General features: G+C 31.0%; 2 protein-coding genes and 1 long non-coding RNA gene across 4 annotated transcripts; 2 read left to right on the top strand and 1 right to left on the bottom strand.

Moving 5' to 3' along the window:
* Positions 1-199: 199 nt before the first annotated feature.
* Positions 200-18,385, bottom strand: LOC107361916 (kinesin-like protein KIF12). Of its 2 annotated transcripts, XM_089266507.1 has the most exons (11): positions 18,252-18,385; positions 17,553-17,686; positions 11,143-11,221; positions 10,325-10,452; positions 9,925-10,000; positions 9,374-9,526; positions 7,435-7,567; positions 6,341-6,641; positions 4,855-4,915; positions 4,499-4,684; positions 200-1,580 (listed from the first exon to the last, which is right to left on the bottom strand). In XM_089266507.1, the coding sequence occupies exons 2-11, from the start codon at positions 17,579-17,581 to the stop codon at positions 831-833; spliced, it is 1,896 nt and encodes a 631-aa protein (XP_089122633.1). In that variant the 5' UTR covers positions 17,582-17,686; positions 18,252-18,385; the 3' UTR covers positions 200-830. The 2 variants fall into 2 exon arrangements, with proteins under 2 accessions (XP_089122633.1, XP_015784353.1); XM_015928867.3 differs by lacking the exons at positions 17,553-17,686; positions 18,252-18,385 and adding an exon at positions 13,956-15,206.
* On the top strand, positions 15,378-16,398 carry LOC149094933 (uncharacterized). The gene is made up of 2 exons (XR_016198068.1): positions 15,378-15,634; positions 16,168-16,398. It is a non-coding gene; the product is annotated as an uncharacterized LOC149094933 (long non-coding RNA).
* Positions 18,386-21,528: 3,143 nt separating the features above from the next.
* On the top strand, positions 21,529-23,262 carry LOC107361917 (uncharacterized UDP-glucosyltransferase YjiC-like). Its single transcript, NM_001323119.1, has 2 exons — positions 21,529-21,557; positions 21,984-23,262. The coding sequence occupies exons 1-2, from the start codon at positions 21,529-21,531 to the stop codon at positions 23,260-23,262; spliced, it is 1,308 nt and encodes a 435-aa protein (NP_001310048.1).
* Positions 23,263-25,084: the final 1,822 nt, after the last annotated feature.

The following is a 25,084-nucleotide window of genomic DNA, read 5'->3' as shown; positions in this document are numbered from 1 at the left end:
CACAATCGCGCGCGAAATCCCCAACACGGAATCCAATTGTCAAAAATTGAGCTTTTATAATTTAACCCATCCACTAGTATTTGAAAACAAATTAAAATCTGATTCGCAGTGAAAATAATTTCATATTTTATCGGTCAAACTGTGATTAAAATAATGGCATCAAAAAACGATAGTTTTAATTGAATAACATAAAAAACAATCAAATTATGGTACCTTTTATTGCAACAACAACAAAAATACATTATTTACAATTGAAGTACAATGTTGCTGATAATTCAATTGAATGATTAATTTACAATGAAAGTGACTAATATACAGCTTTTGTTTATTCAAATTATTCTGCGCATTTCTCGGTATCGTTTTGTATTTCCTATTCACTCGTTTTTTGACTAAATGAAGTCAATTATAAATTGAATTATTACTTTCTCTTTAATTATTTAAAATTGTTTTCCTTTCTCTTCCTCTTTAATCTTTCAACTCTTTCGATGATGCTCCTGATTCCCTTCCTTTCTCATCGTTGTCTTTCTTTTTTTACTGTGTCACCTCAACTTCCTCTTTCTCATGACGAGATGAGCTTTTGTTGAACAATTGAAAGCAGCAGAAAAAAAGAAATAACTTGAACCAGTAATGTGAAAAAGTCATCAACTATCTCATTATTATCTTGAAATCGTTACTTTCACCATTCTATGTTTACTTTTATCGTTTGTTTCTTGTGAATCCTTCCTTAACCCTTTTCATCTTTGATAACATTCAAAAATATTATCCTCACGACTTCATTTCCATCCAATTATTAGTCTTGAAGACACAAAAAAAAATTGTAGCTTTAAATTTTACTTCCTCCTGAATCGAGTCTTAGTTGCTGCTGAAGTCCCTCTCAACTCCAGATTAATATCATTTGATTGCTTCTCATTACTATCCTTGATTAAATTATAATTAGAATGATTGTCAGTGTTGTTATTTGCATCATTTAAGCCATTAACCAGCATAAGCTTTCCATTTGCTGATTTATCATTAAATTTAAATCTATTATGTGATCTTTCCTCTCGATTACCATTAATAGCCACCAAAGAAGGTCGTCTTTCTTCATCTTTCCTTATATTTCTCATGTTATTTGATTTAGTATTTGAATTGACATTATTAGACAAGTTTCCGTTGTCCACTTCATTGTCACCTTTAATTGTTTGATCTGGTTCACCATTAAAACCATTTTCTTGATAAACTATGTTAGTCGCCTCTTGATTTGGTATCGATAACCTTTTCCTTAATCTATCATTTTCTCGGCAAACCAATTCATGGTCATGGATGAGACGTTCTCGTTGTTGGTGAAGTTGAGCATTTTCAGCTCTCAACCCTTCATTTTGTTGCATATATTTATGAAGTAAATTGTCCTTAATTTCTTGCTTTCCTGGATCTCTATTTCCTTCAGCTTCAAGCTTGCCATGTTGATCAATTGCCATTAAAATTTGCTTCTCTTTTTTATCTCCATTAACTCCATTAATTGTATTATCATGAGATGAAATTGAATCATTTGAAGTTGGACGATCACCATTGTTGAGGATAAATCCACTTCCAATGTTAAGCTATCCATTTGTGATCCAACAAGCCAAATAACCGAAACACACATCAAATCAATCATATTAGGTGATGGAAGATGAACCATAATCAAAATGATGAATATAAGATAATGGAAAGAAAACAAAAGAAAGTTATTATTCAAGTTATTTCAAGAAATATTAATATTAAAAGTAAATCTTGATTGTTACTAAAATCATGACCAACATGGCAATCTTAATGTTTATGCAGTTGTACATGTAAATGGTTTTACATGAGTTATGGCTACAATGGCAGTAAAGATGATCAACAATTAGTTAACATATCAAGTTAATCATTACACTCAAAGATGTAAAAATACAAACCTAAAAGATCGAATCGCATTTTTAAGGCCTTTACAGGACGAGCTGCAAGAATCTCGATCTTTTCAGGTATTCATTTTGAATTACATTTTATATAACCAAACCTGTTTCCCATCTCAATTGTTATTCATAGAGTCTTTTGTTAAATTATCAAGCACAATTTTAGGAGTGATTTACATTCCATTTTTAATTGTTCAATTTTTTAATTCAATGTGAACACTGAGGAAAACAATGAAACCGGTTAAACTATTAACAAAAAGAAGCTAATTTTACCCAACATTTAACGAAACAAAATTAAAGTTGATTATTTCATTGACCATTAAATACACACTCAATGGAGCCATTGAATATATTTTTGTTCAATTAAATAGAGACTTTATTGTTGAAAGATTGGGAATGCAAGTTGAAACAGATTGACATTTAACTGACTTCAATGTTTGAACTTGTCCAACATATTACATTAAAAATAACCGAGAAATATATTTTTTTTGTGGATAAATTGTACAATTAGAATGATTGATTCTCACAATTTTCACCATTTAACAAGAATAATTGTGTGTGTGCTTTATAAGATATAGTAATTATTGATTGATTGATTGTCTCATTAGCTTTGAATGAAGACAACCAGTTATGCTCATTGTGTGTGATCAACTTGAGAAACGTTGACAAGGCAATAAAATTTTCATTCAAGAGTTGGATAACTTATTATTATAAATATAAGCTCGATGAAAGGATAACATAATTAATGGCAGAGGAAAGATTGAAAGTGCTGAGAGGTTAATCCTGATCATAATGAGTAATGAGCAAAATGAATCTCAGTTTGATTAACCTTTAGTTGAAATGGGTTAACCCAGAAAACAAAAATACTGTATCATTTGGGTTTGCTTCATTATTGATTAAAAGTTGAATGTGCGTAATTTACATTAAGCTAATTTTTGCTTGCAACCAATCGTCTTCTTGAGTCACCAAAAGATTCTGAATGTCTGAGATTCTGTGACCCAGAATCATTGGTTTCCCATTTCAGTCTGAAAGCTGTTTCAAGCTGAAAGCATATCAAAAATAAAATGATTGAATGTGGAGCAAAGGAAAAACATTTTCCCTTTGCTGATCAATAAATTAAATTCATCACTGAATTATGTTCCAAGGTTGAATGAAATTGTGATGAAAAGATGAGAAAAATACAATTAAATTATTTTGATTGCCAACAATGATTAGGTTAACTTACATCATAAATTTGCTTAATTCACTCGACTCTTGAGTTGTGCGTAGGCCTGAAATGCACAAATTTTACACAATCAGTAACTCTGTGTGATTATTGAGGTAATTTTGTCACTCATAAAATAAAAATAAAATTTCAAATCTCAATGATTTATAAAGTTAAACATTTCATATTTCTTGGTGATCAACGAGAAAAATATAGATTTTTTTAATCAAAAAATATATCAACAAAACTAGATCAACCTACGCTCATAGACATTGTATTAAATATTAATATACTTTAGCTGAACCAATGTACATAAAGATTACATTTTTGTAATATTTATATAATTTTTGGTTATTAAAAAATAGCACACTTTAATATCTCATTTGAATCAGTGGAAAAATGTGCCTTTCTGTCAACTGATTCTCATCTTTTCTTGAATTTCATCCAACCGAGTAAATGAAAGTGTGATAGTGTGTGTATGTAAGCGTGTATAGTAGCGTGAGTGTTAACGAGAATAGATGGTGAAAGTGAAGATAAAGAAAGAACCAAAAAAATCTGGTTAACTCAGTATTGAATCTTGTCTGAATCCTCCTTCAATTTCAATAAATATTCACTTTAGGATTGTCATTAACGTTTCCTCCATTTGAATCTTGTCTTTCGAAGGCCATTTTTGACCATATTGCCAATCACCGCGATACCCCTTAATGGACTCGTTGGTTTATCAATTTTCCTTAAGCCAAGTGGCCCACCATCAAACTGCATCTATTACCATGACATACATCATATGATATGATTTGTATTTTCATGTTAATCAATACACAATTTATATACATACAGATAATCTCAGTGACCAGATGAGATAATAATATACATCAAAATTGCCATGTTAAGTCATGAACCTTTTTCTTCAAGGCAGTTAACACAATTTTATCTGGTGTTCTTGAGCAAAATATAAAAATATATCCGAATCCTAATCTCGCAATACATCCTTTAACACTGTAATATAATGCTTGATGATAAGTTGAAAGATTGATTGGAAAAGCATCACACAATTGATTCATTCTCAGTGAATGCTTTACTTCATCAAACAACGGGTTGATGGCACTAAATATAATTTACTCATTTCTGGTGCTATGGAGAGTTAAAACTGGATAATGCTTGCGTGACTTTATCATCAGTTGATTGACCTGCACAGAATCCTTTCCTTTTGTTTTAATCACCTCGATTAGCTGGGCAACAAGTTTACTTGAGCTTCATTGGCAAGACTTGCTAAAATATTATTCATGGATAAGCTTTCATTGTTCTAACAGGTTCTTTCCTTTGTGTTAACTACCTTTTCTCTTGACTAACCATTTCTTTAGAATCAAACAGATTATCTCACCTGTTGTCTAAGGTAGATATTTTCCATTCTGAGCAATCTAACTTCTCGTTTCAGGGACAATATCAACAGTTCTCGGGGATCCATTCGGACAATTGGGTTGGTTTTCACTTTCTTGGCTCGGGCCGCATATCTCAAAGTGTTTATTGTCTCTGAGGCATCTTCAGGTGACGAGGAAACACAGGCAACCTGTAATTAATTGTTGATCAAAATGGTAATTAGGAAATGATGGAATGATTAAATTGTTGGTTGAAAGAGAAAAGAAGAAAAAAAGAAACAGAAAAGAGTTGAATGTCAGCTAAGATGTTGAACCAGATTTTTAGCTTTCATGCAACAGCGATATAAACAGTTATCCATACCATTAATGTCATTCCACTTCCAGATAGACTATCAGCCAGTAATTTAGTTAATGTGCTATCCCTGTAATAAAAAATTAATCATCATTAGTATCGATTATCATTAAAATTTAATTAAATGTGAATAATTTTCTCCTTAACCAGTATTTAACACAGACAAAGGAATAATTTGCCATGTTTGTAAAAAAGTCAAAGTTTATTGAAAAACCATTTTTCATTAAATGGTTTCCTTTGTTTTTTTTTCAACGGATTATCAGCTAATTGTTTCAAGATTGAACAATTTACAGTTCATTATCATCTTTTAATGCTTGTTATGGCATAATTAAATCTTAGCCATCAAATAATCAGTAAATTGCTTGTGTCGTCAACATCATTCATCAAATATGGTTAATGGCAACGGGTAAGTGAATCTTGTTTAGCTTTTTTTGTATGCAATAATTATACTAGAATACTAATTAATGGTTAAATTAATTGCTGCTTTAACCATTCTCATAGTCTTTGTCTGAATCTGCTGTTGATCTAGTAAATTAAATTTAAACTTGAATTGATTCTTCTAATGATATAAGTGTGATTAAACTACAAATTAGACAAACCTTTCTTTCTTGTCTAACTAGTCTTAACCTTTGATTGATATATTGATTAATTATTCATATTGATAGATCTGAGTTCACTGTCCGGCTATTTGTATTGATTTGAAACCAATCACTTGCCTTGACTTTGATCTCGAACATAATCTTCATCTTTGTCAAGAAATGATTACTAAGGGTTAAACACGTTATAAATAGTTAATGGTTAATATTGTTGTAAAGCTGACTCAACATGCAATAATTTCATGAATGTTTCAATGGGAATCTTCAGACTAATAGAGAGCCAATAACATGATAAAACTGATTTTCTTGATTAATGTTAAAGAGAAAAGTAAATTCATTTGTTTTTTCAAACTGAAACATTTTTTGATTCGATTAGTGTTTCTAGCCATTCTCAGGTTGACGTATTATGTCAATAAATATTTGTATAAACAAATGAGAGGCCAGTGAACCTACAAGAATCAACAATTTGTGAGTCAATCACCGGTTCAAGAAAATCTCAGTTGTGCTTGATTAATCTAGTAATAAATTCTGACATTTCTTTTCTATTCTATTTAAATTTACTCTTTTTCTCATTTCATATTTATATTTAGGTGTTGATCACTAACCAACTCATTAGAAGGCAAATTTTCCCTCTCCATCTTTACTGCAACCATGGCTGAATGGAACCCAATTTTTTTCAAAATTCTGGTAATACATCAATATAAAGCCAAGAAAAGATTCAACAAGATTCATTGACATTAAGCTTAGCGTGCTAATCAAAAAATTTGCTATTCATCACTTTTTAATACTTGATTATCAATTGCCGCTCAAAACTGGTAGTTAAGATGATATTGTCCGTAAAATAGCAAATTTGATCGCTTCTCTATTGCGGAAGAAAATTATCTTTCTTTGTTGTTTACCTGTAGGGAATGTGTCCCGCTCTGCGTTTAGGCGATGCCAAAGCTGAAATACAATTGCCGAGGACGAGTAAGGATCGATTAATATTGTTGGCCTCAACCAGAGTATCGCCTTTACTCTGAGTACGCTTAGTCTTCTCTGAACCAGCAAGATCAACCAGACACAGTCGACCCTCTCTTCGGATATAACCCTGTGGATCTTCCGGGTCTTGAGTTTCGGATGCCAATGAAATGGTCAATAAGGAATGACTTCGACTTGATTTCTCGTTCATCATGTGGGATCGAACTTGACGATTTTTGGTTCCTGGAGGGAAAAATTACAAAAAATTAGATATTTATCTGTCAAATGTTAAATTAAAAAGATGATCAATGCTGTTGATTGGACATCTTTAGATTATAAAAACCATTGAAATCATGAATACTGATTATCTTGAAATAATGGAAATGTTTCAAATAAAAAACGAGATTTTTCTCGATTCATCAGACAGTCAATGTCTTGTTAATAAAAAATCTTTTTAATTGTTTTCTATTATTACTTGTACAGTGATTATCACTTTCTTTACTTGTTTCCCATGTTACCAAAATATTAATAACCCAACACCATGATAAACCATAATTATCTCTTACTTTCAGTTAGAATCATCTAATGATTGTAAAGGGACTTTTCTTTCAACTTCTCATTACCGTAAACACTATTATGCAAATTACTTATAACAATTTAGCTAATAATAGTGAAAATAAAAACCCGGAAAATTGTTTCCCTAATGGTCAATGTTGATTAACTTCTTTTCAATTTTTCTCCTTTTTTCTCATTCACAAAAATTCCTAATTTAAACATTTTTACAGATATAACATCTCAAGTCCAATAATAGCTTTTCACAGACTAAAGAGCTTCAATAATTAATGAAAGCCTTTTTAACATAAAAAATAACCTCTAACAATATGTAAATTATGCAAAATTGAAAAGAGTAGACAGCAATTGTACAAAAGATATCGCTTATTTCATTCATTCAAACCCTACTTTGCAATTCAACCAAATACGACCAACAATTAGATTAACGATCAATGTTACCAAATGGTTAACGGCGTAAACTCACCTTCCTCCAAGACACCTTCAAGATCGCCAATATCTTCACATTCAACTTTAAAAAGGTTTTCGGCATAAAATCCTCTGTCTTTGGACCAACGAACATTGAGGCTTTTTGTCGATGGATTCAATAAATCTAAAACCTTAATTACAATTAAAATGAGTTAGCAAGTTAAATATAAAAAGAAATGAAAGAAATATTTCATGACCTGAAAATGTCAATGAGAAGAGGCAAATCGCCAATCTCTTTTAGTACAATTGTTCATCATTAATTCATTATCAAAGGCTAACCAATGTTCACAATTAATCCCAAATAAAATCAACTAAACTGAACAATTTAAGCTTTGGAATTAGTATAAATGTAACTAAAAGCAACAGATGGAGACACATATTCAACAAATCCAAAAATTATTTTACAATCAATTTCATGTTTATTTATGTTTAAGTTAATTCAATATTTAGTCAGTTCTAATTATTTAAATTGTTTATTTCCTTGTACATCTAGAAATTAATTCATTAAAACATGATAAGTTCAATTGATTGGTCAAATGGTCGAATAAATAGAAAGGAAAAGAAACTAAAAAGTGAAAGATATTTTCAAGTCCAAGACTTTAGTGATTGTATCAATACAAGACTCATTTCAACGGTTCCTTGATTGCCAATTATTAAGTGCTCTAGTCACCATTATAGATTATTTGTTGATTAAAAATCGTTTCTCCATTAAGTTAATTGCTATTAAGTTGATTGTGCTTGAAAACCTAGTTTTTTGCAGTCAATTGTTTCATTAAAGTGCAATTACTTATGCAATGGTATGAGATGCAACTCCTATGAGATTAACTTAACTACAGTAAACGTTAACTATTGATTGTCAAAGGTTGAACTACATTTTGTAACATTCACTCATTAACTTGTACATCATAATTGACAACATAATAAAATAACGATTATCTTCAATGAATAATTAAACTGAAAATACATAATTAATGCATAATTCAATTACATATTTCAACATGAATATGAAAAGTATTGCCAGCGGACTTTACCATGAAACAAAAACAAAACATTGAACATGATCTAGATCAAGTTTAATGAAAAGCACAAAAGTTAAACCAAGTCAACAGGAATATTTAGATATTAATGTTAATGAACATGTAAATGTAAACCTTTTTGGGTCAAATTGATGGTTTTTAGTGAAGAAAAATGGGAAAATATGTTTCCTATTTTATAATATTTTCAAACAAAAACAATGAAATATTTGGCCAAATCAAGTGAAAATAATGAATTGATTTTAGCGTCAAATATCACTCAACTTGCGTGATTGTAAGTTATTAGATAACACAAATTGAACAAAGTGGACAACAGGATTTACACGTGAAACTGAGGAATCAATAATTGTTGCCATGTAATAGACCATGAAATAAGTCAATTAATTATTGATACCAGCTAATCAAATTGTAATGATTAACCGGGAAAAAGTTAACACAAATGGTTGAGTTGTGATAAAGAGCATTCAAGTTGCTTGTGATTTTGTTTTTGTGTTGAGTCGACCCTTGGACAAAATTGAGACAAATTGAAATAACAATATTGATTGGAGTAAATGAATGATATGATGATAGTTAACAATTAACTTGGATAATCTGAATTGTGAATCTCAAGTTGTTGATAAACAACAATTTTAACTGAAAAAAATAACAAATTGACTTGTAAACGATAAATTGCCAAGTATTAATATTGCTATTAATAGAGTTGAAACCTTGGCAAAATGATCAATCTTTTCATTAATTTAAAACAATCAATGAAATTCACTAATTGTGAAAATGATGGCCAATAAATAATGAAAAAAGAGTTGAAAATTGAATCAATATTTCCATCAGTCTATCATTTAGCATCGTCTAGTTGATTGTTGATTGATTTCCTCTTCTTATTGATTTAACCAGAAAGTCTGTTACCTGTTCATTGTACACCTCTAAATATGAAGCTGTAACAACGTAATAAACTCCTCGATCCTTTTTTAATTTGATTTGCTCAAAAAGATATGCGAAGCTCAATTGAATTATGCCAAGAATTTTCTTTTCACCGATGTTCTTCTCGTCACTGAAATCCTGGTAAAAGAAGCAAAAAAAACGTTGATTAATTTTATTGAACAAAGGAATGGTCATAAGCTTTTTTAAGCTATTACAATTATTTTATGGACAATTCAAATTGACCTTATTCAATGACATACATTGGAAATTGATTAATCATTTTGATAATCTTAATGTTGATTGGAAACCTTGACAGTCCCAAGTTATTTGCTGTTGGTTGAGCAACAAAAGCATATGTATTTATAACAAAAAGTGTCAACAATAATGTAAAAATAGGTTTTCTCATTATTTCAGTATAAAGCCTTTCGCTTTAATCATAACCTTGATCACTATTAACTTGTTTAATGATTAATCAATCATGATGGACATTAAGTTGAATTGATTAGAGGTTAATTCAAATCAAGAGTATAACTTACCTCATAATAATTACCACAAAGTGTAAAGGTTTTCCCTGAACCAGTTTGACCATAAGCAAATATTGTACAAGCAAACCTAATCAAGATTATTACAATTATTAGACGAGTTGAAGGTGAGTTGAACAATCAAAATGTAGGTTAATTAATAAAAGCTAAAAGTGTAAATAAATTGTCAACCAAAAATGAAACAAATTAAACAAAACAAATTAAATAAATTAAAATTGTAAACCAAAAAAGCAAATAAATAAATGTAAATATTGAAAGAAAATTAATAAATGAAAAGTGATTAAAAAATCGAAAGATGGCGTTACAAGAGAATCGACTAAATTGGTTGACAATTAACTAATTTTGAATAATTTTTCATTGATTAACATCTAATTGAACATTTAAAATTGCTTACCCTTCTAAGGCCATGTCAATCAACCTTTTAACTCCTGAATGTTCAAAAATTTCCTCCTGAGTTGCTTCAGGCTCAAAGACAACATTGAATGTAAATGATCGAGTTGTGTTTGATATTGGATCATTAACCTGTTAATTATTGTTAGATATTGATTGACCAATGAGTGTCTAATTAGTGGTCAAATTATTGTCTCTATTATCAATGATTAATACTGATTGACGTTTAAATCGATTGATGATGAAAGCTGTGGGAATGCATTTTCAAGTATTAAATGTTGATTTCGTAAATCATTTTCACTGTGTTTTATCGTAGTTCAATCCACTTCAATGATTATCATGATTAACAACAGTGATACGGAATAAACCATCTCGTTTACATTGGTGTGTATACATGCTGTTAAATGTTTGCTAATTCAATTACAAATAGTAAATAATTATTTGTTCAATTTAGGAAATTTTTCACCATTTTTTTCCTTGACTTTCAAGATTGAACTTGAATTTTCAAAGTTATCGAGATAGTGATTTGAATTTTCCATCAGTCAGTTTCATGTAATGTTAGTCAATTCACATGCAGACTTAAAGTAATTGATTCTCATTATCGATTATTACCGGTAATAGTAAATAAAGAAAGTGATTATGTCAAGTTTTTACTATCAATCGCAGCTTTCATCATCAATATATTGGATAATGTAATCATTATCACATAAAAACAACACTATTTTGATCACATTTTTCATTACAAATGCTTTTCCCATTGAGAAACCATTATAATGAGCAAATAATTAGACAACAATCTGACACTAATTAACAGTTGCTAACCTGAATCTGTCCAGCAGCAGGGAATAATGAAGTATCTCGATTTTTCTCTGAACCTCGATTTCCATGAATAGGACGGACACTGGAATGATAAACAATGAAATATTAAAAAAGACACAAAGAAAACTGATTGTTAGGTGCAACAGTCCCAATCAAGGGATTGATTAAAATGTCGATTTTCGTATCGATTTCAATGTTGAACCAATTCCTATTCATACAACGAAAAATTCAACCTTTTTGTTGTTTGAAAATCATGTAAAAATATCTAAAAATATCAAAAGTCAAAACACTTACATAAGAAAAGAGTTTAGTCGGTTAATTGTGATAACTGAATATTAAGATGTAAACAATTGAAGAAACCATTCAAATTAAGATGAAGATAATTATAAAATTCAGACTACAATTGTATAAAATCGATAAAATTATTGTTATTCAGAAAAAGTATCAAGAGAATCATCAATTGATATCAATTGCACTTCAATAATGTGACAGTTTTGAAACAATTTCGCAAAGAACTTTCGAAACTGAATTTTTCGTTCGTCAACAAATTGATTGAAAATTGCATTGAAATTTAGGAACACAATTTATGGGCAAAATTAATGACTGGGTTGGCTTTTGTCAAGCAACATAACTTGCTCTGGTTATGCAGTGAAGTGAGTCGAGCTAGGTTACATTGAAGATACTTTGACCAACCAACAAGGTTGATGTTCATCAATAAAATGTTTATTGGGTTCATCGAAATTTGGATTCACATGGTAAATGTGACTTAGAAAAGTCCAACCAAAGGTCAAAATACAATTTGATGCTCTCAATCAAAGCCATATTTATCCAGGTGTCTGTTCATCGTTCAGACATTTTTGAATGAACAATTTCAATGTCATTCTTGATTCGTCAAGATTGTCTTTGATACGCTTCTTGTGTGAGTTGATATCTTTCATCAAACCAATTGTACTTTGCTCAAGTTTTCCTGTTCAGATGAGCTCATAATTTTGAAACTTTCTACTATTAATAAGTATTTCCACTAATTGTAATTCATGAGAAATACTTTCTACTGAGTCTTGAACAAACTCAAGTTCAGTTAAACTGGATTGAGTTGAATGCAAAAAATATAAAATCGATACAAACAAACTCCAAGTAAATCGACTTGTTTACTAAGAATAAGAGAAATTTTTGGTAAAATAATTAAAAAATTTATCATATTCATGATTGCAATGAAAACATGGCCATGAACATTTCATGAGCCAGCCTTGAACCAATTGTCAAACATTGAATATCGAGTAAAATAAATGATTTTAAAAATCGATGGCAAAAATTGATAATTGATAGCTTTCAAGATATTGAGTTTCACCTAAAAAACAAATAAACATGTTATTCATCAATACTGAACTTTTCATCACGGAAACATTGAAATTGTGAAAAGGTTGGAATTGAAACTCCAACTCTATTATTCAATTGACTGTCTAATGCTTATTGACCAGTTGATTATCAATTTACCAATTAGTTTATCATTGTTTATCATTATGTTTATTGGTCAAACATCAAATCAATAGGAAGTAACATTTTGCTTTTAATACCAAAGCTCTTGTAAGTAAACAAGATCAATGACCGTTGGACTGACCAATCATTTATACATTAATGTAACGAGGTTGAAGGCAAAATGATCAAATCTTGCTTGATCAATAGTTACATATGAATACTTTTGCTTGTTGATTGAAAACATTCACTAAATGTCATTTGTCTTCTCAATGTTGAATTTAAATTGAATTTTTGTCATGTTTACTCTTGTTTACTAACAATCGGTAAATGTTGATAATCAAGGTTAATGATGAGGTAAAATATGGATAACAATTAATCGATTGTTGCGTTTATTTATAACACTATTCATTGATTGTTGGATAAATAATTCAAAAAGCTACTCTTATTTACAATTTGCCTTTTCTTATGAAATTTTTTCCGAATTACTGGTTATTGATTAATCATTAAAGATTTTCATTTCTACTGATTGTTTGCATTCAATTGAGACCTTGATTTTTAGAGACAATAAAACCAATTAAAGGTTAGTAGGTTAATACATGGCTTTGATTGATCTTCATTTTTCAAGCTAAATTGTTAGACTTTTTAATTGATATTAATATTGCATTGGACATTGAATGGTAAAATTGGACTTCAAGAAAACGAGCTCAAGTTTGGTTTCTTTACCTGTGAAGCTGACAATTTGATTTAGATTGTTGCAAATGGTAACAAAATTAAAATGTTATTTAGACTATTCAAACAGCTAGTTGAATGGGTATGTAATTAATTGAATTATAACGTTATCTAATCATTTCTAGATTGAGTAAGAAGGAAAAGTAAAAGTATATTTCTAGATTGAATGAAATCAATACTGCGAAGGAGTGAAAGGCTTAATTTACATATGAGTTGTTACCAAATTATTGGTAAATTATTTCTCTCATTGGATGAAAGTAATTATACAAATGGTTTGGGTGATGAAATTGAGGCAATTGTGAACTAATTCACTGTTAGACGGGGGGTAAACATCAGTATTTTGGACTGAGTGATTGTCACACTACAACAAGCTGTTATTGCTTGTTTTGAGTCATAGACTTGTAGACTAGTGTATTTTTCCAACTATCAACTTGACTGATTAACGATCATGAAATCACGTCGTGACCAGAATTATTATGAACAAGAAGAGGATTTCCTTACGTACACAAGATCACCGGCAATGATCATGATCTTGATGAAGATGATGACAACATCAACGACAATAATAATATCAAAATATATTGAGAAAGAGAAAGCAAAAGTAGACTTACCGTACAACAACATTGATAGCATCAAATTCACTAGCTACAGGAGATGCTTTCAATTCTATTGGTAAATCAGGAGATGATTCAGTGACACTTTCAGCTGGTGACGATTTAAGTTGCTCTTTATCTGATGAAGAATCAGCATAATTGTCTATGGCGGTCATCTTAATCCAAATTGTAGTGTTAAAAGTAACCAAAAGAGTTTAAGTAAATCCAAAATGGCAACTCTGGCTTTCTCTCACACTTTGAGAGATTGTAAAAAGCAATAGATTCAATAAATAACCGCCTTTTTACATTAATTTATAAATTAATCTCATTTTTAAACAGTTAGTTGACAATTGAGTCAACAGTTGGGTCAAAATCAACAATAAAACAATTAACAATCAAGAAGCACCAAGTAAAATCACAAGCGAGTAAAATAAAGCAACATTGAGTAAGAGCCTTTGTTAACCGGTAAAAGTTGAAACTGGTAAGGCATGATTAATCGGTCAAACCAACGGTTTTCTTTGTTTTACCAGAAAACTAAAGGATTGACATTAAAGGTTAACATTTTAAAAAAACAACAATTGGATCAACGATAAAAGTCTAATGTGGTTATTGGTAAAAGGTAAAGGTTAAAAAACGAGTCTCCTTGTGAATCCAAACTAATGTACAAGAAAACAAAACTCCGGTTCAATTCATATTCAATTGTTTTGGGTTATTTGTCATTGAGTTTCCTTGGCAACATTTCTCGGGCATGAATATTATTATAAAATATGAAAATTAAGTCCATAACCAACAACAACTTTGTTTAGATGTACTTTGATTTTTACGTTTCTTATTTTGTGTTATTTTTTCTTCCTCTCTTTGCACCTCATCATTATCATCATCATCATCATCATCATCTTCCATCAGTAAGTCCATTACATTATTAATATGTACATAAATGTACATTTCTGGTCAATCAGTGTGAGACTTAATGTCAATGTAACCCAACAAGAAACCAAAAATGCCTTAGAAGCCATTAACATGATTGTTTCTTTTAAATTACAATGATTTATATAGCATGATATTAATGTTGTCCAATAATTTATGATATCATTTATAAATAATAATAATCTTCTTGTTATTCGTATTGATATTTTAATTTCTCAATGTGTTTGAAAAAGAGCTCTAGAAATCTGTTGATATTCAACTTTACTAACCCAAAGATGAAATATTATAATTGATGCAAGTCTTGATTCCATGAAAATTTTATAAACCGAAATAAGAATTAATTAGAAAGTATTGATTGTTACCTTGGGAAAGAAGCTAACGGACAACCCAGAAGAGAAAAAGATTTGTATTAGAAGTGCTTGTTTCTCATTGGCTTTAAGTGGTAGCTCCTTTTATCTCTCTTTTAGTTTATAAAGAAATGATCTTCTGTCTTCTTTTATTTTCATCTAAAACTCATCCAAGCAACTTGACTAAACAATTACAATTTTAACCATAAAAATGTCCAATTTTAACATCACTGGTGTCCTTTTATTACTCCTCATAGTACAAACCTCATCTAAATCAATCAGTGCGTGCTCTGGTCCAAATTGTGTCCACGTAAATTCACCTAGATCCAGTAAATTAGATAGTGCGCCCTGTGATAATGGAATCATAATTAAACGAAGCTGTACTTATGAAGAATGCCTTAAATACCGGTATCCAAATATTGCGTAAGTAAACCCGAAATGTATTTACATTTACCCAAATTTTCAGTTGACTTGACTTTTTTCAAATGGTTTAAACATGAAACATTATTGAAACAAAATCAACAATTGAACGCATCTGAAGCTGTTAGGATAGGACATACATGTATTGTATTTGTTAAACTACATGTTGAATGCCTGAAAAGACTTGTATCTTTGTGTATATGGACTTATTTTTACCACTCAACAGCCCGCTTCTCGATCTGACTTTAGTCAACTGCGATTTAATGGCCAACTAATGGACTTTGGAAGCACGGATAAGTTTTCACTGCCTCGATCATTCCTGTTGACGGTGGAAGTAACCATTTCCAGAAATGTTTTGAAAAAATATTAGATATACGAGTTTACCATGGGAAAACTCTTTGAAATATGTTTACAGCTTCATATCATGTTAAATTAATACTTTGGAACCATGTGTTTTAACCATGATAAAGAGTCAAATTCAACTTGAAATTGTTATTTTCATTTAGATTAATTGTTTTTTCCTTTTTTACTTCCAGAATATGCCGCAGATGGGATGAAATTGAATGGTCAGAAAAGGTTGAAGTATGCCATAAACTGGTCAATACGCCTTGTAATGAATTTTAAATTACTTCGATCATTTCCATTTTTCTTCCAACCCGATGCAAAGTGATATTTTAACCAATTTCATCAAATCATTCCATTTGTTATTTATTTATTTTATTATCATTCTTCCATTTAAATAATAAATCTTTGCTTCTGTATATAAATTAGGTTAAAAAAATGAATTAATACCATGAGATGAGTTAGAACAACAATTAAATCATCATCAGCTGCGACTATGCTGCTAGATTTAAGGTATCACCTGTGTGATAGGTGATAGTAGCCACCACATAGTACCAACTGCGTGTTTAGGTAACATTATTTAGTCAACCATCAGTTCAATCATGTTTATCAAATAAAAAAACTTACATTTTTGTTGAGTCAGTTTCTCGAGTACCTTGATAGACATTATAAGAAATCAAATTAAGCTGAAATTCAGTTGACAATAAACTCAAACTGTGCAAAGAACTTAATCATTTTAGATTTCATTGTTAGAGTTTTCATTGTATTTCTGGGAATATTTGATTTTCGTTTATCTAACTAACAGTAAAACGGTTTAAAAACACTAGCTAATGGTTTAGTGAAGCATCTGTAACAGTCACAAAGTTGAATGATCTGATTACAGCAAAAGGGAAGCATACCAACAATTAGCGTTAATTACTTGATTTGACCAAACTCAATCTCCAATAAATTGATCAATGGAGTCAGTCACCAATGTATACACCAATTTAACAGAGTAAACAATTGAATGCAAGAAGGAAAAGTTATCAGTCGCAAGATGAAACACAAGGTAAACCCTGAGAATCAATCAAACTGTTTACCTTTTGGGATAACCCATCATGGATAGCGATCAGAATGAGTAAATAATCAACAAGAATCACAATGAGCAAGGTGAAAAATTAGGTTAAAGATTAGTGAAGAGGGTTTCACTGATTTAAGTACAATTACTGATTATCATATGGTTTTCGATTAATAGGAAAACCCAAGTTTGAGCATCTTTACAACTCAGACTAATCAATAGTTGAACCATTAGTATGATATGAAAAACAAGATAAAAATTAACCACCAACACCTAACAAAGGTTGATTGCAAAAAATAAACTCAAACAAATCTTGTTTACTTTTTCTGTAGTAGATGGCACTCAACCCTTTTTGCACCCACAGAATTCAGAATTGAATCAACAAATCAAATAAGCATCAAACAATGAAAAAATGCCAGAATCCAAAAAACAGGAAACACATAGAATTACAGACTAACATGAATTGAATTGAATTTTCCCAGATCAAGCATAATATGAATCTAACAAAAGACAACTCATCACCTTATAATTTTTCCAAACACTCTTTCCATACCTTGGATCCACCACGATTCCCTGCAGTCCACCACGAGTATAACTGTTCGGAGTTTCTCCTCGTGAAGAGTATTTTACGTTTGGAGTCGATGGAATCCACGGTACTGTAACAAGGTGAAAGAATTAATGTGATTGATTATCAACTTTAGATTAGTCAGTTATTTGAGTTAATTTATTGATTAACCAGAGTTCAGAATTAGATTTTCGTTAATTTTCATTAATAACATTCACTTTTTTCAATGTTACTTCGATGAATTTACGCTTAGCTTAAGCTCTAAAAGAGAAAATTAATTTTAAATTACTCTAAATTGTGAAAATTCTGATCATAATTAGCTATAATCAAATTGATTGTCTACCAAAAAGAGTCGAAAGTCGTCGTAAGTTGTTGATATTGGTTTATTCAGATTTCAAGTCCAGTTATTTAAATTTTTTGTCTTGATTTATTGATTTCTATTTCCAATGCAATTGCTGTTTCACAATTTGTTTCGATTCACTTCATTATTGATGCAAATGGAATTAAAATGAAAATTTGAAATTATAAATTTCACTTTTACTTTTTAAAAAGGCTATTATTTTTGACTGCATTCATGAAGCAGTTCCGTTTCTGTCTCGACATGATTTAAATATTCATTCATTACAAAAAATGCATTTGATTAAACTGAGTCATACCTTGAAGTCAATGGATCAATATTGAGCAATAAAAGTGAAATTTGAGTGTATGATCCAGATTGGCTTCAATCAGTGTAAACCACTTTTACATTGGCCTCAGTGTAGCTCAATCTCAATAGTAAATGATGGCTGCGTCATTGAAAAAGCCATCCAATCCTTTAACCAAATCTCTGATATTTACTCATGATAAACTAGTGCCGATTATTATTTGCATTATTGGGGCAACTACACAGGTGTCAACCTTGTTTACCCTCTACTTCTCCTGGCCAACAACTACAGTAATTGAGTTGTATCGACCTAACGTTATTAACTTACCTTCGATTAGTTTGTGTTTTGTTTACAAACTGAGCAAGGATGTTATATTGGAGACTATTTTTTCTCGCGATACACTGAGTGACATAGGTCAAGAAATCTCTAGTCTTGACTTGACTCTTGATGAATTGGATCATTTAACAGCGGATTTACATAATTTTGTGGAATCCTGCAAAGTGGCCAATGCTTCAATCGATGCCAACCAATTATTCAACATGGTTGACTGTGAAAACGTTAGTCAAGTTAAAGTTGCTTTGGCACCATTCTTAAAGTGTTTCACTTTTTTTGCGGGAAAACACAATCCATATGAATATTATCGAAATGATTTCTACGATGATTACTTTCTTTTGGCTGAACTCAATGCAAACCATTCAAGTGGTCTCTCACTGGTTTTTGTCCATGACAATGATGAGGAGGTGGCTTTCAACAATGGCAGTCCTGATATGGCAGTTCTCGACAAGACTTTTTATAACAAATTTGTCTTGACCTATTATACGAAGACTAACAGTGAACTTGGGTTTCCATATTCAAATTGTATGGATTATGAGGAGGTCCACAACAAATCTAGACGCACTTTGATCAAACAATGTATGTATACTGCGATCTATCTTGAGTATCTTGCTTTTCCTGAACTTTCACTGGTTTCCGTTCCAAATTATTTGTCCAATGTTACCTTCGATAAGGGAATCCCAACATCAAAATTTCGAGCTGCTTGTGAGGCTATTTATCATCAACCAGAATGCAAAACTCATCTGTTTGAAACACGTATACTTAAAGCAGAGTTTGATCCCACCATTGATCCTGGAATTATCTTAATAAAGTTTGGCTATCCTTTAGGCTTACAATCCGATATAATGAAATCCAAAAAATTCAATGATATTGAATTTTTTTGCTATGTTGCTTCGATCATAAGTCTTTGGCTTGAAGTGTCCATCCTTTCAGTTGCTAAATTTTTGTTTCACAATTTACGGAAGCTTGGTCGCAATATTTTACGAAGGAGACGTGAAGCAGCCAAGAAACGTGCGCTTTTAGCCAGATATCAGCAGAAACAGCGAAAGATGAACAAAAGTAAAGCGAAAATTTCTTGGATATCCAATGGTTATGAGCGAGAATTTTATCTCTTCTATCCAAAGTACATGAGATCCTATGGTCCAGTGTATCCAATCAACTATTATTGAAATATGAAAAGATTAAAACAATATCAGTCAATTTAAGGAGTTCAATGTGCAAGAAAAAATGTGGAATTTAAGGGTCATTCTTGTGTATTGACAAGAAAATCAATTACATAACATGATAAAGGAATAAAAATAGCACAATCACTGTGATTATCCTACAGATAATCAATACTATATACTCACTTTCAAATTGGACTTGATCCAAGTCAAAGTACAATATAAAAAATGTGCAGACACCATGATCATGTATTTTGATTTCAGCAAATCCAATCACTTAAATTAACAGAAAAATTTGAATATTGAAATCGTCTTTCTTCAGATAATAATCGGCAAAGGTCTTTCACATCACGTGAGTCCAGTAAAAAGCTGACCATAAACAGCAAAATTCTTGATGTAACTGTTATGTGTGATTCCGGGAAGATAACTCGTGAGTCTAAAGTTGAAAAAATAAGTAAATATGATTAAGTAACAATTTAATATCAAAAATAAAGAGTTCAATGATTGATTTGAGATCACCGAAAGCATGCAGTTGAACACAAATATTCCATCGTCTCAAATGAACCATTTTGGGATTCGTTGATAAAGATTTAAGCTTGATCACAATAAGATTAGGTCATAGATTTACTGGAGAAGATGTTGATGAAGGTGATGAAGAGCATTTAATAGACATTGATTTATTTGAAAATTATAAAAATACCAAACATATGAAAAAATGACTCGTTGCCATTAGCAATTATTGCTCAACCAGCTGATTTCATACGCATTGATTCATCCAATTGAAGCATTACTTTTAATAAATCAAAACTAATTAAAATGATGACACAGTTATAACAGTGGATCGGTAAGTCCATAAAGTAAGTCCACTATTTCATTTTATAGATCATTATTTAGAAATGAATATTTTGAATCTACTCGTATTTTGTACGTCGAGTGAGATCAAAGTTTGCTTCAAAGGATACTGTAATGGTTTTTTATTAGGATTAGACGGGCGGACGATAAACGGACCAAGATTGGAAAGACCAGACAATCTTTTGGAGCATTAAAAGAGCCGGTATTCCTTCTTACGGTCGCATCATTAAATATCTTGCCTTTTCGTTTAGATTGTCTGTTGAGTTACCCATAAATATAGTCTGCAACTTGTATGAAATTCACTTCATTTTGATGTTTCAACGCCTTTCGAAATGAAATCATTAAGGTACTGAAAGGTATCTGGTCTAGCAGAATGGAATGATCTGAATCTAAGGCAATCAGCGGTTAAATTAACCATATCATAAGATCCGTTATACCCGTAAATTGTAACTTGTAAAATGATTTTAGGTGAACCTGTATAAAACATACTATTTTTCACTAGATCTAGACAAAGCGACACACGCACGTAACAACAATCACTGAGTTGAAGTCAAAGTCGACTGTGCTTTTACTCCAAAATGTCATCAGAGAGATGAAAATGGTCAAATCATTTAATCGTAAGTATAATTAGCATTCTAGAAGCAATGAATTATAATAAAGGAATGAAAAGGAATGAAAATCACTGCCATTGAATTAATAGAGCTATCGATGATAATATCCAATCCCTATATCTGAGTACCACATTACTGGTACAAAACACTTGAGTCTTATCTTGACGTTGATTGGATTTAAGAAAAATTGAAAGATTCATTTATAATTTGAAAATCATCGAGACTGTTAACAATTGTTTAAGTTTTAAAGTTGAGCTTAAAAGTGTATAATTTCATTTTTACTTTGAATTTTCATCATAAATTGACCCGATTTTTGTCTAACATCACAAAATGCGTTTTATGGTTACAGCTATTGATGCGTGAGTATAATAATTTATCGATACAAATTGTTTTGTTATTATATTGGTTACTCTGAAAGAAGCGAAGTTTTATTTTTGCCAAAACTTTTGCAGATTATTTACTGTTTGTTTCATCTTACATGATGTTAGTTTAAGCTTAAAGGTTTGAAAATATTTCAAGTAACGTAATGTATAGTAAAGATATATTAATGCTTCCACTTAATGTTAATAACTTCAATACTGAATTGACTTTTTTAGTTCTGCGAAATTCGCATGTCTTTCAATTGAAATAATATCTATTCATAACTGACATGTTATCTGACATCTCTAGAGCTTAACCAAATAGTCGATAGTAATCATGTTTTTAAGCAAATATTTGATCTGCTTAATTATTATAAGTTGATAGAGGTTAAAGTACAAAATATTTTTCATTTATTGTCTCTTTAGTTTCGGACATATCAATGCGACTTTAGGATTCGCTGAAGGTTTGAAGGCTGCTGGTCATGAGATTACCTTTGTTCATCGGGAAAAACACAGAAACTTGGCTATTAAAAGAGGATTTTCATTCATTCCGTTTGACGAAACATTAGTTGGTGGAAATCCTGAAGAATTACTTTTCAAGTGGATTGATGCTTTTGCTGAGAAATTTCGACAGGAACCTTTAAAACGTTTTATTGAGTTTGCTTCCGAGAAACAGGAATCTTTCGAAGCTCAGGCTAAATTTTTCGATACATTAAATGATGCTTTAGATAAAATAATTATCGATAATCCTGATAAATTTGATGCAATTGTACATGATTTAGCCGCTCCATTCCCTTTTCTGTACAAACATTCAATTCCTTGGTTTCAACTGGCATCAACAAATCCATTGATTTTATATCCCTCAGGACCACCACCATTCGCTGGATACTCTGTCCACAGCGATCAAACTGCTTGGAATGAGTTCAGAGAAGTTTATAGCCGAGCCCATGCAATACTAACTGAAATAAAAAACAAAGGCTTTGAAGCTGCTGGTCTCAAAGATGTCAAGTTCAACCCAGCCGTATTTGTTGACATCCCTCAATCCTTTGGATTTTATCATTACCCGGCTGAATTGGACTACACTGAATGTGAACCAAGACGACCTAATTGGTATCGTGTTGATGCTTGGATCCGTCAACCAGATCTTGATACAGAATTCGTAATACCACAGAAATTACAAGATAAACCAGGAAGATTGATTTTCTTTTCTTTAGGATCATTGGGATCGGCTGATTTAGTTGTCATGAACAAGATAATCGCCATTCTAGCCAAATCACCTCATAAATTTATCGTCTCTAAGGGACCACGAGGTGATGCACTCGAATTGGCTGACAATATGTGGGGTGAAAATTATGTTAACCAAATTAAAGTTATTCAAGGTGTTGATCTGGTCATAACTCATGGAGGTAACAATACTTTTATGGAAACACTTTATTATGGTAAACCCATGATTGTCATTCCTTATTTTTATGATCAATATGATAATGCACAACGAGTTGTCGATAAAAAGATTGGGTTCCGAGTTAATCCATATGATATTGAGGAAGATTATCTTCTTAATTGCATTGAGAACATATTTAATGACAAAGAAATGATAGATCGAGTTAAATCCATTTCACACAACATGAGGAATTCAAATAGTCTGAATGAAGCTATCAAAATGATTGAAAAACAAATTGAAATAAATAATAATAAAGTTCAGTAAATTATATTTTCAATGCTGATTTTGATAGAAAAAGTATTCACAACTAAAATATTCATTAATAACGTTTATTTTCAGCTACGAGCTAAAGTAAGTTTCGATTGCAAGACTTTAATATTACTTATCATTTAATAAAAGTATTCAGAATTTCTTATTATAAAATATGCAGCAAAATATGTATTAATAACGGTTTTGAATCAGGAGCTAAAGCAACTTTGGGTTACAAGACTTTGACACTTTTGACTCAACTACGTCGTTCTTCATGGGCAATGATCTTGATACAGTTTAATAAATTATATTTTCCACTAACACAAACTTCGATTGGTATTCAAAATGAAATGTTTATATAAAACTTACCATTTTCTTATTTAGCAATAATTTGCTTTTAAAGAGATACGAATTCGTCTTCACCTATCACCCTGAATTCAATTCTTAGCTTGAGTCAACACCTAAGTCATTATTTCTCGCAAAAGGTCGAAAAATTCGCAGAATTCGCGGCTATTGAGCTTAAAATTTCCTAATCTCAAAATTTTATTTGGCCGCACAACTTAAGTGAAACCAATTATAAATCAATCAAAACCTTTTGGGAAGGTTTTGATCAAACAGGACCCAGAGAGTTACTTGAAAGTTACTTACTTTTATCCGTCTCAATCAAATTCAGCTATGCTAGGGTAACCATAAATTAATCATTCTAATAAACTACTTTGGATTGACAGGATAAATTACTTTTTCATAAAACTCTAAATATTTTACATGTTAGACTACCTGTGATCTTTATCACGTGAATTGAGTCATTTTTTCCTCTTTCCCCTCTTTCGCCTTTTTGCCCAGTTTTTTGTACTTTTTTGTCTCAACCCAGACCACGTTATCCCCGACTCCCCAATGACGTTCCAACAAAAGACTACGGATACCGCGCCATCGCTTGTACCGTTTCCCACCACAATAAATATTACATTTGAACTTTGTTTTTTTAATAATGCATCACTGCGGCCTTTTAGCGCTTTACTCGAGGCATTGCTGTAAGAACAGGTACACCTGATGTAACCCAGCTTATGATTCGGGATTTTCTTCATATTTTACATTTCATTCATAAATTCATTAGCGTTTATTGTTAAAATGGTCTAATTCTTAATGATTTTTATTTTCTGTGGTTAGGGCTTTTTATAGCCACCTTTAAGTAATTGGAACTGCAAATAATGAATGAATGATTTGTTAGAATCGAAAAGCAAATTGAAATTTTATTATAAAACACTTACTCAACTTGTGTTTTACACAAAATTTTCTGCTTCTTCCTTTTAGATACTTTCTTTATCAATGGAGTTCTTTTATTATTATTTTCATGATTTTGATGATTGCCGTTTTGTTGCATAGCCAAAGGGGAGTTTGCAATCCTTTTAACAATAATTTTATACAGACCGTTATGAAAAGATGGACTCATTACTGACGAATTTATTTATTTGAAATCAAACGAAGAATCTCTTTCACTTTGATATTTTCTTCAGATCTCATTGAGCAGAAAGCAACAGACTTACTTGCATTGATTGTCTCATTCCAAACGGTTTGGTTGATTTGTAATCAGTTTTGATTGCGTTTTGCGCAAAAATTTTTTGACGAAAAAATTTAAGTGGCTAAAACAAACAGAGCTTCAAGTCTATAATAATTAAGATTCATTTGAAAACTTTGCTGCCAGGAATAATTTATCTTCTTGGTGTTCAACAGAAGAATAATTTGCTAAAAGAAAGAAATTCATGATCTGTTGATTGATTTTTTTTGTTATGTTCATTTGTCGCCTATGAAGTCAATAATGGACGCCCCGTGCCTGATC

The sequence above is a fragment of the Tetranychus urticae genome, chromosome 1, assembly GCF_039701765.1.
Source record: "Tetranychus urticae isolate SD_2017Ah chromosome 1, NJAU_TeUrti_SD_1.0, whole genome shotgun sequence".
Classification (NCBI taxonomy): Eukaryota; Metazoa; Arthropoda; class Arachnida; order Trombidiformes; family Tetranychidae; genus Tetranychus; species Tetranychus urticae.
Note: the sequence above shows the minus strand (reverse complement) of the source record. Positions and strands in the feature narration are given on the sequence as shown.

Bases quoted from the DNA above. Each gene is read 5' to 3' on its own strand.
- LOC107361916 (XM_015928867.3), bottom strand. From the start codon at position 14,113: ATGACCGCCATAGACAATTATGCTGATTCTTCATCAGATAAAGAGCAA. The intron at 10,453-11,142 runs GTTAGCAACTGT...AATAATTAACAG, and splicing joins CTGCTGCTGGACAGATTCAG to GTTAATGATCCAATATCAAA. The intron at 6,642-7,434 runs GTGAGTTTACGC...TTTTCCCTCCAG, and splicing joins TGAAGGTGTCTTGGAGGAAG to GAACCAAAAATCGTCAAGTT.
- LOC107361917 (NM_001323119.1), top strand. From the start codon at position 21,529: ATGCGTTTTATGGTTACAGCTATTGATGC. The intron at 21,558-21,983 runs GTGAGTATAATA...TTGTCTCTTTAG, and splicing joins ATGGTTACAGCTATTGATGC to TTTCGGACATATCAATGCGA.